The 13,385-nt window shown below is 48.5% G+C and overlaps 1 protein-coding gene across 9 annotated transcripts in view; it reads right to left on the bottom strand.

The window, feature by feature from the left end:
- Nucleotides 1-13,385, bottom strand: part of LOC138060854 (SET-binding protein-like) — a 267,800-nt gene that overhangs the window by 236,923 nt on the left and 17,492 nt on the right. For all 9 annotated transcript variants that reach the window (XM_068927611.1, XM_068927609.1, XM_068927610.1 and 6 more), the window contains one exon: nucleotides 12,690-13,350. In XM_068927611.1, coding sequence (XP_068783712.1) covers nucleotides 12,690-13,181 — 492 coding nt within the window. In that variant the 5' untranslated portion in view covers nucleotides 13,182-13,350. The remainder of the gene's footprint in view (nucleotides 1-12,689; nucleotides 13,351-13,385) is intronic.

The raw sequence follows: 13,385 nt of genomic DNA, 5'->3' as shown, positions 1-13,385 counted from the left end.
TCACAACCTCTTCAACATGTAGCCCTCTCCATCTGGCAGATCTGAAATCCTCCTTTCTCCTCACCTTGCTGTTTAAATTCCTCTCCCACCAGGCTGCTGGCTTTTCCAAGGAACAAAGATCAGTCCACCCAGCCCCAGCGAGCAAACATTTCTATCCATCTGTGTCCATGAGAAGCCCCATGGAAACTGCTCTCCTTACTTGGAAATCCCTCCCTAATTTTTCGCAGACTTCATAACACACTTTTATATCCTCTCTGACTCCATCCTCGCACTCGAAAACTAGCCTTCTTTCGGCCCCTTTGCCCAGTCTTTGGGTCTGTTTATTCACAGGCTGTTATCCTACCTGCCATTCCCCATCTAGGCCCTTTTGAGGCAACCGCTACCTATATTTTCACATCTGACTTAACAGAATCACTTTTCTATCTACTAGTTTTTGGCCACGTCCTCCTTCTCTCACTGGCTCTTTTTTCTTCTCCAGTCTAAGTCTCAAATTGTCCCTCTAACATAACTGAGCTCTCTGATACAATCCGAACGGTGCGTAATGCCTTTGTGGTTACCAGCTACTTGGTCCAAGCTGGTTGTATTTTACGAAGGAGACTGAGCTTAAAATACAGACATTCGCTAAATAAAGCGGTGAGGACTCCAGGCAGGCGGCAAAGCTGCGGGAGAACAGAATGCAAAGGGGACTATAAGGGGAGCATAAAGAATTTCTACTTTTTTCTAACCAGGGATTAACACATGGGTTTTAAACAAGGGGACTCCCTGCCCCAGCTGACAGCAGCAGCTGCAGCTTCTGACTTGCTCATAGAGTGGCAGGGAATCGAATCAAAGAGAAAAGAAGAAAGAGGACAACCCTTCCTTGGGGAGTAGGAAACACAATACGAGCTATTCTAAAACCCCTGCAAATACTGGCTTGATTTTAGGTCAGGCTTTCCATCCCCCTTCTGTCCCCCCCCCCCCCCCCCCACCTTTCGGAACAAAGGGAAATTGGTATTTTTCGAAATTCTTCTGAAAGCCAGCTCGGCAGATGGTTCTTTCCATACTGGGGAGGGAACAAAAAGAAAAACCTGCCAGGATACACATCACCGAGATGTGACAAAGATGGGCATGGTGGATGGCCTCTGACCCGGGGATTTCACAGAGGCCCATTAAACCATGTGGCCAAGATGGACTGAGTCGACTTGTATCTCTAGCACGCAGCTGCTGCACACCACAGGCTCATACTAAGTTTTATTAGCAAAATATACAAGTAAGGCCGCATAGAGAGACAGACAGGTAAATTACAAGGTTTCTCTAGATTTCCATCCCATCTTTTCAGTGTGTCATGACAATCTCACATGCTAATGTGAGCAGGTGGAAGTGAAGTTCAGCAGCCAAATTCACAATGTAATAGTAAAAAGCTTATTTAGGCAGTAATTAGCATCTGTCCTATTTCCTTGAGTTTTTTTTTTTTTTTAACTAATCCAGAGATCCTTTTTTTCTGCATTTATTCAGTAGGACTATTCTATAACCTGAACCCAGTGCACTTTACCACAGCTTTAAGTATACATCAGTAATATGAACCCCTGCAAATGCAGAAAGCCAAAGGAAAGTCACTGTCAGGTCACTATCTAGCAGTCAAACGCTTCAGGGTAGGATCTGACTGCCTATCACAAGCTGCCCTCCCTCCTCCTTAAAATCACCTCTTTCCTCTCATTGACGTTGACAGCCAAACTCCCATTATTTTCAGGGATGCCTCAAGCAGAGCCAAAGGCTCCATGGTCCAAGCACCCAAGTTCCACCTTGCATCCAAGGATGAAGTACGATTTTGTTACACTTTGTATCTACCAACCAAAGCACAGAGCGCAGCAAAGGATGTGCTGCCCTTCCACAGAGTTGTCCCGCGTTTCAGAAATTCCCATGAAGTATGTTGGCAATTGCTGTCCATAAGTAACTAACAGCAGCTTCTGCCCACACCCAGATCCAAAAACCTACGGACAGATGAAGCCCTCCCATCATGCTTTTACCAGTTCTTCTTGCAATAGGTTTGCTGTAGTCACAGAAGGAAATAGGCTTCTCCCCCCCACCTCTCCTTCAAATCAAGAATATAATTACAAGTAACACAATGGAATTAAGAAGGAAAAGGGCTGGAGGGAATTCATCCTAATGATTACATAAATCACTGAAGAAAAGTATCCCATGGAAAGTGACAGGCTGTCTTCAGGAAGAGTTCTCAAACAACTCAGCTGAGCATTGCTGAATGTCCTGTAGATTATAGAACAATTCTGCAATATCAGCAAACAGGAAAGACGTTAATTATCCCCATCTAAGTTACACATATAAGGGTTATAAGATAGAAGGAAAACATGTAATTAATTCAGTACTGTGGGTTCCCTTGGAAGATGCAGTGAAAACAAGTGCCTCCAAGCTCCCTGCTAATACATATTAGCCAAGATACTGACTTCAGGGCTCTCCCTATAGCTGAAAAGGCTTTGGTAAGAGGGCTAAAAGAAGCAGGAATGAGGGCTGATCAAACCTCTCTTAGTGCTGCTCCCCAGTGGGAAAATATCTGCTTCAGTTCTATTTTTCTTAGCCTTAGAAGTAAGCTTTCAACAAATTACCCACCTGGAAATAAGGCAGGTAAAGTTTAGCAGAAGCCAGTCAGTGCAGCACAATACTTCAGCATAGACTGAGGGAGAGGGGGGAAGACTATTGAAAAGGAAAGAAGTCATTTTAGAAACTGCAGCGTAAGCTCTACTTTGAAGGTGCAAAGAAACAATTTCCTCCATTTCCTTCTCGGGATGCCTCGCCAAGTGCAATTACAGAGGAGCTGCCTTTCCAACAGAAGCATCGGGCCATGTGCTGGTGGTTGGAAGTGAGTGACATCATTACCTCGCCGGTGAAGCAAGAGCATGCTGAGTGGCAACATATCTGAAAGTCCACTGTTCAGACCTCTCCTCGCCAAACAAAGCAGAGCAGTCAACAAGAGGAGCCGGGCCGCGGCCTCTGGCGCTGCTGCTTGTGCCACCGCATTCCACTGGGAGCGTTGGGCAAGGGAAAATTACACGCCAATGCCCTCCAGGCTGATTCTCATCTTTCAGCCGTGTGGATCAAGAGCAACTCACGCGAAGCCACCGGAGCTACAGCACTATTAAGCGCTGAAATTCCTCAATGAACCACCCAGGTTTATAGTGGTGGAGTTGTTGTAACACCGATGTCAATAAAAGATACCATCTCTCTTTACAAACCTTGCCACCCAGGTGAGAAAGCAAGCCATGAGAAACTGATGTGAAGATAATGATTCCTCCAATAAATATTCCTCATTTGACTCTTACCACAGTTCAGGGTTTAGAGACCAAAAGAGACTTTTAAGAGCATCAGGTTTAACCGATCACAACACAGGCCCAAAAACTTCATCCTCAGACTTCTGTATCAAGCTCTAACACTTCTTGGAGAGAAACGTTATTTCTAAGCTACCAGTGAGGATGAAGATAGCTGAGAACTTTGAAATAAATTCACCAGTTTCAATAGCAAGTAGAAGAGGACCGATTTCCAGAAGGGCTGTGCACCTATCATTTGAAGAACAGGCCACCACCACCTTTTCCTAAAAAGTTGTCTTCTCAACTACTGAAGTACCCTGAGCTCTTCCTGCTTCTAGCGCCGACATTTTTAATGCATTTTCCCCTTTTATCTCTGCCTGTTTGTTTTCATGTATGGTCATGTTTCTGACCTGCATATTCTGTCGTGAAAGTTACTTGTGACCTGAACTTGTCAGCCCTCTGTCACCGCGTCAGAGAATTACACGTAGATGCAAGCTGTCCATGGAACGGAGGAGAAGGTCAAGCTGTAGAGGCTTGTGAAGGGAGAACAGCGGAAAGCTCCACAAGCTTATTCTGTTGTGCAGTCTCTAGCCAACCAAACTACGACAAATACAGAGGAAGGAGTCCTTGTCATGTGAGGATCAATTGTGTTATGGTTAAGCAACCACACTGCAATGAAAAAGGCCCGAGTGTTACCCCTGGCCTGTAACAGATTCCTTGAGTGAGTCACAGTCTCATTACTCTATTTCACATGCTATACTGCGAGACAATATTGTTTTACTTCTCCCCTTATTTTTTTTGTGAGCTTCATGCAGAAGGGCAGTCTCTTCTGATGCCTTCATACAGGGCCTGCCACAGTAGACATCAGTGTGCAGCAGGAACAGGAGGCACTACTGCAAAACAAGCCTGATATTGATTGATAGAGACATACCCAGGTCTGCAAAAACAGCTGCAGTTGACTGTTCATCTTGAATGACCATGTCCTCATCTTCAGCAACACTATCTCTGGCATGAGTCCAGACCACATCTGAAATATCCAACATCATTTCTGCATTAAGGCACCTTAGCCCTTCCGCTGTCCCTTTCACCCCTAGCCCATAGCTCCGGGAAAGCAAACAAAGAATAAAAAAAAAAGGGGGTTCAGTTTTACCTCATACCACCTGGAACAACTAGAGTTTTTTCCAGGCTGAGCATCCCGCTCTGAAGCAGCTTGTGTGCTGCTAACGGTGCATGTACCACAGCTTGAGAATCCCTGTCCTAATATCAACTGACTGAAGCTGGGAGTCCAAATACAATCACGATGTAGAAATAGCACTTCGTGTCCTGAAATGAAGGAGCCAAGTGCCACTGGTTTAATTCACTTTAGAGGTCATGGCGAGAAATGGAAAAAAAAACGCTCTTACGAAAACACAGCAAACTGGACTTGTCCTTGAGGGTCACGTATCAAATGGAATCATTTTAAGTTACAAGAGTAGGAAAAGTCTTAACATTAAAAAACAAAACAATGCTTGTTTACTCTGGATATTTTTAGGCTGGCTTCCTAAGGAAGCAAGGCTAATGTGACCGCACTCTGCATGCGCGCATGTGTGTATGTGAATATGCACACAGACTCTCTGCCTGACTGCCCTGACCCTCTCTCCCCAATATTTGTGGAATATTTTGGCCAATTTCAATCAAATTCGACAGAGGTACAGAAATCTTCACAATTTTATATTCCAGAAAGTTTCCTTAAAATTGTTAGCTAGCCAGAAGCAAGGGACCTTAGAGGGGCTCCCAAAGAGGGAATGGCCAATAAGTTCACACATCATTAGACACCAGAGAAGCTATATAAAAGGAAGCTGTCAGAAACCAATCATCTTCACAAATTTCAGCGCCCACAGAAAAAAGAAAATCCTCTTAGACAATGTTGGGATAGGCAGTAAGTGAGGGGAACGTGTTGGGCGGAAGGTATCGGATGAACCCCCTCATCCATTAACACGAATTGAAGACCAGCCCATCATGCAGGGGATACTCTGCTCGGCGTATGTGCGAGCTTATCTGCCGTGAGGAGTCAGTTTGGGAATGAAGTATGTGAAGGATTATACCTGTCCTGAGAGAGAATAGCTGGGCATGCATGTGTGCGTGAAAAAGAGGCTGAAGATGAAAAAAGCTGGAGGTAAATCAGAAGCTCTCTGTGGTCACATGTGCCTGTAAGCAGAGGAAGGTGAGCACTGCACGGAAGAAGAGAGGCAGGAGGAACGTGAACGTGTGCATGAAGGACTGGCTCCCTGTGCATCTAAAAGACAAAGACATAACCAGGGTGGAGGTTTGCAACACTGGGTGCACGCGTGAGAGCGTCACATCGCCGGCAAGGCTCTGTTAACCTGGAGGACACGGTGCTTTCGAAATGCGGCTGGCATGCGCTGACTTGGCTGAGCCTTTACAGAGCTGGTTGGGAGCAGCACCCACTCCTTCCCTGCCACCCCCCTCCTCCTTCGTCCCCTCCCCACCAGCCGGTTTCACCCAGTCCTGCAGTGGAAAGCGTGCTGGGGGATCCAGCTCCCACCGTCTGGCATCGCCGGGCTGCAGGTCCCTGCTCTGCCACCCCCTGCCCCCAGCTGCCCTGAAGTGGACCCAGTTACTTCCTCTCCAAAGCCATCTCACCAACGTCTCATCAGCATCTCATCAAAGGACAAAGCAGTGTGAGGAACATTTTGTCGTGTTTTGAAGAGAGAGGGAACAAGGAAACGGCACAGAGGGCCAGCAAAGCTCAGCCGTGGGAGGGACCGCTGGAAAACCAAACCAGCCGTCGACACAGGCAGACTCCACAAATTCCGGTCGTACAGCGGCTAATGACATACGGCAGCTCTTCCTCATTTGGCACTCTGCACACTGTTAGGCAGTAAAAGCCCGCTCAGATTTCCCCAACCCGTCCCTTCACTCCTGGATGCTTACTTCTTTAAGAAATACTGAATTACATGCAAAAAAATAAAATAAAAAAGGAAAAAAAAAAAGTCACCAGTTCTTTAGGAGTAGAGACAGACAGTGAAGGATGGGTATCAGATGGCTCTAGGCAGAGCACAGAGCTGGAAAAGGAACTGTTCCAGCTATTCCTGTTACAAGGTATCTATGACACGATGCAAGGCGGACACTTCTCCAACAGGCAGCGGCTTTGGCAAAGGAGAAGGAAGGATAAAAGCTCAGGATTCAGCTGTCCCGCTACTGCACAGCGCGGGTTGAACCACCTCCAGGAGGGGCCTGCCTCAGTCGAGTGACAACGCAGGTAGCCCACGGGGGAACCCAGCTCCCTGTCCAGGTGTCTCTGCTAAGTGTCTTCAAGGATTGAGATGAATCTGGGCCTAAGTGGTTTTCAGCTCATAGTGAACCGGGTTCTCCTAAGATCTAAACTATCTATGAAGAATGCCATTCTCTCTCTTTTTGGGGGGTGGTTGCGGTGGGAGGGCAGCAAATTGCAGCTGTTTCATTTGCATCTTCAACAATGCAGTAGGAAAAAAAAAATAGCTAGAAAGAAACCTGGGATAAGTATCAAAGAGCTGAGTTCATGTAACTTTGCACCAGTATGCTTGTGTAGAGAGACTGTAAAAACGCCAAGAGCCTCGTGCCTGTTTGAGTAATTCTGAATCGGTCTTTCAGCTGCTCGAAACTCAGTTTCACCTTAATGCAGCTAGAAGAAATCTCCCCCTTGTGCTAGCATTTCTAGGGGTTTACCCCTGTCCCACAGCCCGATCTGAGGTCTACAACAGTACCCTTCATCTCCCACTGCTAGCATGAGCCTTAGGTATCTGCTGTTAGGCTCATTTAGAGCAGCCTCAAGGCTTCTCTAAGCTAGTTTGGGGACGGAAGCAGCACAGAAACAAGCCCCGGCTGAAGGGGCTTTAGGGGCTCCATCCTTTGCCACCGTTCCTTGAGAACCACAAACGCACAAGCCACTTCTCCTCCTTGCTAACCCCTATGCAGCGCAGGGAGCAAGCACTTACGCCAGCTCCCCGAGCCGCGCTTGGGGTGCCAACAGGACGAACTCACGCGACCCGAGGAAATCTCAAGCGGGGATGCCCTTCGCCAAGAGAAATGAGCACGCCCGATGAGCAATTTGACGCTTGCGCACACCAATCGCCAGGGAGAGGAGTACGGCGCGGGGGTAATCGGACAAGAGATGCGGATGCACATGAGAACCTGGAGGGAAGGCGAAATGCGCAGTCAGCGATGCAAAGAAGAGGGCGGGAGAAGGGGGGAAACGTTCATGATCCTGTGGAAGAAGGAGGGGTCCAAAGGGAAAAGCATGCGAATGAGAGAGTCCTCAAGGAGGGAGGCTCAAGGAAGGGGGGGACTTCAGCAGAAAGTTGCCTGTGCGGGGCTAAGCAGGGGAAAGGAAGACGGTGAATGGCATTTCCAGGGAAAAGGCACTCGGGCAGCTTCCTGCAGGGAAACGGGATATACCTGCAGGAATCCAAAGGAAATCAAAAAACACGTAGCAAGAAAATCCAAGGACGGGGCTTCCTCTGACTGCACACAAGGAAGCTTTACTTCCAATCGACTCGCTGCTGCTTATCTCGCAGCAATAAAACGTGCTCACCCATCCCAAGCTCTCAGAAAACCCCAATGCAATAATTACAAAAAAATGAAGTTTACATCCCCTGAAGCAGTAAATTCTGCATATGATGGAAGCTCCAAAGAAACTTCGTCAGGATACGCTTACAAAAAAAGGAGGCGGGAGAAGTGTTTGCAGACACAGGAAAACAGAGAGGGCAGCAAACCAAAGCGGGGATGGGGGGAACAAAACCCCCCGAAAAACAAAACCAGGCAATTACTACTCATCCGGGGCTGCTGGATTGGTGCATTTGGTGCCACGCTTCGAGCGCCCTTCCGAACCGACAGCGCGTTTGCCCTCGTCCGGAGGAGAAGGCGCTCTCGGCGAGGACGAGGGCGCCGGGCTGGAGGCGACCTCGCCGCAGGTGGGAGAGCACCAGCAGGCGCGGCGGCCGCAGGGCCGGCGAGCGCGCAGACGGGACGTCCTCCGGGCGCCTTGCTGGTTTTGCTTCCCTCCCCTCCGATCGGGCTAAACGAAACGGAGCCATTTGGGGGTGGGATGGGGCGGGGGGGGGGGGGGTTGAGCAGCGGCTCAGCCCAGCTCCATCCCCGGGCGCAGGACGGTTGCAACGCGAGCGGTCGCTTACATAACGCTTCTACGTTTTCAGATCGCTGCACGAGCACGGACAAAGCGAGCTGCAATTCCTCTTTAGAGCAGCTCTGTGAAAAGGGGTAGGAAATTACCTTCAGTCTCATTTTAAAGAGTTGCGGGGTGGTGGGGGGGGGGAAGAAGAGGGGGGGAAGCTGATGTGAACCTTGGCAAGGCCGTGACCAAAAAACCCAAGAGCTCTTGGGTTAGAGCCAACCATCGAAGCCAGCAGACCCGGGTGCTCTCTCACCCCCTTGGCTTCCCCGCTGGGGGCGAAAGGCAACCGTACCCAGCGAGATGCCTCCTGGATTCACCTCCCCTCCCGTTCGCCATCGCCGCCTAACATCCTCCGGGGGCAAGTGCTCACCCGGAAAAGCAACATGAGGAAAGTATTTAATGTATGTTTACTTCTTTTTAATATAGTGTAGCAGCTGGAATCAAAGGGAGGGGGAAAAAAAAGAAAAAAAAAAAGGAAAAAAAAGCGGGTCTCGGCGCACGAGCGGCGCGGCTCGCTGCAGAGCTCCGCTCTGATCACCGCTGGTCCGCCGACCGCAGCTGAAGGAATCAGGCGCTAGCCCATATTGCCTAATTAGCAGAACAGGCGAAAGCTTAGGAACTGGCATATCTCCTTCCTCCCTAAGTGGCCACTGGATAAATACTATATCCCCAGTTCGCAGCCTCTTCTTACATTGCTGGCATTACCCGTCCTTTGTGTACCCACATGCTGTTACTTAAATTGCTTCCATGTTTTCATTACTTGCCCTCCGTGCTATGAGCGCCGAAAACTCCTGCAAGAAGGCTGAAGTGGTATTTCAAAGCACTGGGGACCACTGTAGATGTGGCTTAAATTATTATGCAACAAACTTAAGTGATTTTTTTTAAGTCCTAACAGAGCTAGCTCCTCCTTAAGGGGAAAAGAGAAACTCAGGCACTTCTCCTGGAGGTGCAAGACAACCACTTCCACCCCCCGGAGAGGCGAGCGCAGGGGTTCACAGCCGCGGTTACGCTCCGGCCTCCATCCATACAGATGGATCTGTGGGAGCCCAAAGCGCAGCGCCACCCCACATACCCGAGCTAGGCGGTAAACTCAAATAACGACACTGCTCTCGTGCCCGAGGGGAACGTGTACGTTGGGCCAAACTCTCCCGGCAAAAGTCCCCAGAGGACAGTGGCATCGTGCCAGCTAAGCATCTGGCCCACTGATGCAACCGTGTTGCTGCCCGCCGCTGCTGCTCTTCCCAGGGGTTGCTTTTCTGGGGTGCGCGCCGATTAAAGCAACAGGCAGGTCAGGTAGGCTAACGCTGGAGAAAAAAAGGTCACTAAAATATAAAAACTCCCAGAATGATTTAAATACAACTGTTGCTGCCTTAGCCCTGCTGCAGCTCGCGACACTTCTGCAAGCTTATGCAAAAACTACCTGCGTGCTGCTCTCAGGAAAACCCACAGAAGGACCAGACAGCTTCAGCTCAATTCAAGTTTCAACTTGCCGCTTCCTCCTAACCCTATCTTTACAAAAATCTCTGTTAACTGCCATGAGACAGGCATATCAGCCATTAAAGCAATCATGCGCTTTGACTGCAGGAACCTTTCTCCCACCTATTTCCGACCTGCCTCTCCCCTAGTGTCTTTCATCACCCCTTGATATGAGATGTTTGCAGCTGAGGCCTGATTCGGCAACCCAAAAGCTAAGGGGCAGCTGCCCAGGAGATGACGCAGGAATCAGGGCCTCCATTTACCACTCCCTGGGGAGGAGGGATGCAGGTCTCTGGGGGTCAAATCCCTCAAGGTCCTTCAAATCCCTCCGCAGGCTTCGTCGCTGCCAAGGCGCCTCCAGATCGCTCGACCTCGGCTCAGCAGCTGCCACGCGACAACCGTTGGGTGTTATGCTAATCAATGCGCCGGTACAGCGGGCCTCTCCCCCATCTGTTCAGAGGATCCACCTGCAGCTTTTTACAGCAGGGTCAGGCCAGCGCGGCCCCAAAGGGCTTCAAGTTGGCGCACGGTCTGCGAACACAGCGCAGCCCAGCTCTGACCTAGCAACACAAACGCATGCTGCATGCAGCCGCACTGGGGCTGTGACGATCCACCTCTTTGAAACTCCTTTATCTTTGCGCAACTCGGAGCTCACCCGGAGCGTGACCACGCTGCGAGGGTTTTCTTTTTCACATACAGCTTCCTTACAGTTAGTTTTGTTTATTTAACCTTCTTTTTGGATGGCTACATGGAAAGGTGTGTTCATTCCTCCATACCTGTCTGACTGGATGATAAATGGAAACGAAAGCTCTGATTCCTAAGCATCCACATTCTCCCCCGTCCACCCATGGTAAAGCACTGGTTAGTAAGTTGTTTTTCTCACTGCATGGTCATGGAAGGATTGCTCGCGATACCCTTGTTATCACTGAGCATGGTCCTATACAACAGTTAGCTTCCCCGAGTCTCTGAATCTATTCAGGGAGGAAAGAGGAGTGGAAGGGAGACATCACCTAATGCTAAGAAGATTGCCCATCTTTTTCACTACATGAGAAAATCTTATTGTCCTCCTGGACCAAATCTCCAGTGCCTCTCTGCTGCGCTAAAAGAAGCATCTTCCATGCACACAGAGCATCATTCACAAGGAGTCTAAGAAAAAAAAATTCCCCTTGATTTCTTCCCCTCCACCCAAGTTGAACTTCGAAGGAAGTAGTCTTAAAGTGAGTAAGGCTAATCTCCCTGGGCTCTACCTGGAACGAGTGGGAAAAGACAGTCTGCTTCAAAAAAATGTTTTAGTGTTGTTAACAGATTTTTGGTCTAAAACAGTCTGAGGAGGAGATTGACCCTATTGAAAGCCATTGGCAAACATCCTCCTCAGACTTAAAGCAGCCTTTTGAGGGTCCACCACGTGTATGAGATACGGCAGAAGTGGAGAACTTCTGCGCCGTGAGGGGTCAAAGCTATATGAGCAGGAAGGCCAAATTATCCCTGCAGCTCTAATCAGTGGTTTTAAATCCCAGAGGAATTTGTCCATGTTACGGAGACACTCATGCGTCTTGCATCAAATGTGGATTGCTAACCCAACTCGTCATGAAACCCCCACGGTGCTAAAGAGGCAGAGGTGAAGTACTTAAACTGTGATAACGCCTCAGTGTGAGCAAAGCTCCTTTGTCTAACGCCTAGGACACAAAACACACCCCTACACCCAAAATAACATGCCTCGCAACAAGGTTTTTTCCCACAGTGCTCCTTAGAACACTTCTATTAAATGTCTGTAAGAACTAAGTGCCCCGTACGTTACTGAAAATTAAGCCAGCAACAAAACAAAAGGGTGCTTCTGATAAAAAATAGTTAATAAAAAGAAAGTATTCTTCTCTCTTTTCTCTTCCTCTCCTTGACTAAATCAAAAAGAACCAATTTTTTACCCAACTTCAAGTATCAAAAATTTCTCTCCAAAAGGATATTTCAAGAAAATGATAAGCATCGGGAAGAAAATGAGACTTATAATGGAAGTATTTTCTCAAGCATAACTATAGTGTTGCTAGCACAATGCTGTAATCAAGAATAATAGAGCCGTTAGCCTGGTATACAGGAATGGATTCAATTGTTCTCTGTGCACATACCTGTATTTTAAAATGTACTCAAAAGCTTTAACTGCCAAAAGGCTTGAGCATTTGTGCTCAGACACAAAGCAGTTTAGAAGTGGGTTCCCTCATTTATCACTCATGTAATGATTAATCTTAAATCTCAATTACGCACAAAATAGAAAAGGCCTGGCTGAACTTTTGATCCCTTCAGAATTGGTTAATATGAAGGATAGTTCAAGATCATCTCCAGAGCGTACATGAGAACGCTGGATGATACCTAGTTGGTATTAGTTCCTTGGTAGCCAAGCAGGCCTTTGCAAACTGTGCGAAGGTTATGTCTCGGACACAAACTGTTTTGAGCAGGTTTAATTCCAGCTTCCCTCTGCTTTCAGGAGCATGCAGGTCTGCCTAGGCTTAAAACCCTGCCTCCGAGTGGACGTAACTCTTCAGCCAGTTTACTCCCTTCCTAGGAGATACCAGCAGCAGAGATGCTCCTCCTTCCTCAAACAAGCAAAAGAAAAATCCCATCATCCGGGCCTAGTTTTGGTAACAAGGCTGATTGGGGAAGGCACAGGGATGGCTGACGGCGCTGGCTGTCAAGTGCTATGGAAGAAGAGATCTGCACGGGTGAAACTACAGGAAAGAGTACGACCTTACCTTCTTTTTGGAGTGTGCTCTGTCCTCCTCTTTAGCTGCTTTGCTATTTTTCCCAGCTCTGGAGATCTTCTGCTCCCCAGACTGCTTGATGGTGATTTTGATCTCAGGAGGGCAAATATAGTTCTCCAAGTTCTTCGGGGGCTTCTTAGCTCGCTTGGTGGTCTGGATTTTTAGTTTTAAACTCCCCTCTGTGAAGTTAGCCTCCTTGATGGAAAACTCCTGCTCTTCCAGGCCATCTCCTGCCACCCATTTCTCGCTGTCCGCATTGGAAGTGGAATCCACATCTCTCCCAGAACCCAACTCATCCTCTTCCTCAGGCTCCATCCGTTCTCCGCTCACTGGGATCCCTTTCCCCGAGCCTGAGGCGGGCAACATCGTCTCCCCTGTACAGCCGGAGGCAGGCGGAGGCTTTCCAGAGGTAACAGCAGCTGGCAGAAAATCTGCCTCTGCTCCCCTTTGCCGGGAGCTGCCTAAAGTCTCCCTTGGTTCCATAGCAATACCACAACGCACTGGAGTCTTTTCGGAGGGAAGGGGAGCGTGGGAGGCAGTGAGGAGAAAAAGGGCAGGTACGATCCCGGGAAATGAATGGTAGCAGCCTGCAGAATTCAAAGTCCCAATAGTCCAGATGCTGCAAGGAGCTCAGAAGAGATCAAATCTGCAACTGTCAAAAGAAAGGAGAAGAAAAAGGAAGTTAGC

Source organism: Struthio camelus, chromosome Z (genome assembly GCF_040807025.1).
Source record: "Struthio camelus isolate bStrCam1 chromosome Z, bStrCam1.hap1, whole genome shotgun sequence".
Classification (NCBI taxonomy): Eukaryota; Metazoa; Chordata; class Aves; order Struthioniformes; family Struthionidae; genus Struthio; species Struthio camelus.
Note: the sequence above shows the minus strand (reverse complement) of the source record. Positions and strands in the feature narration are given on the sequence as shown.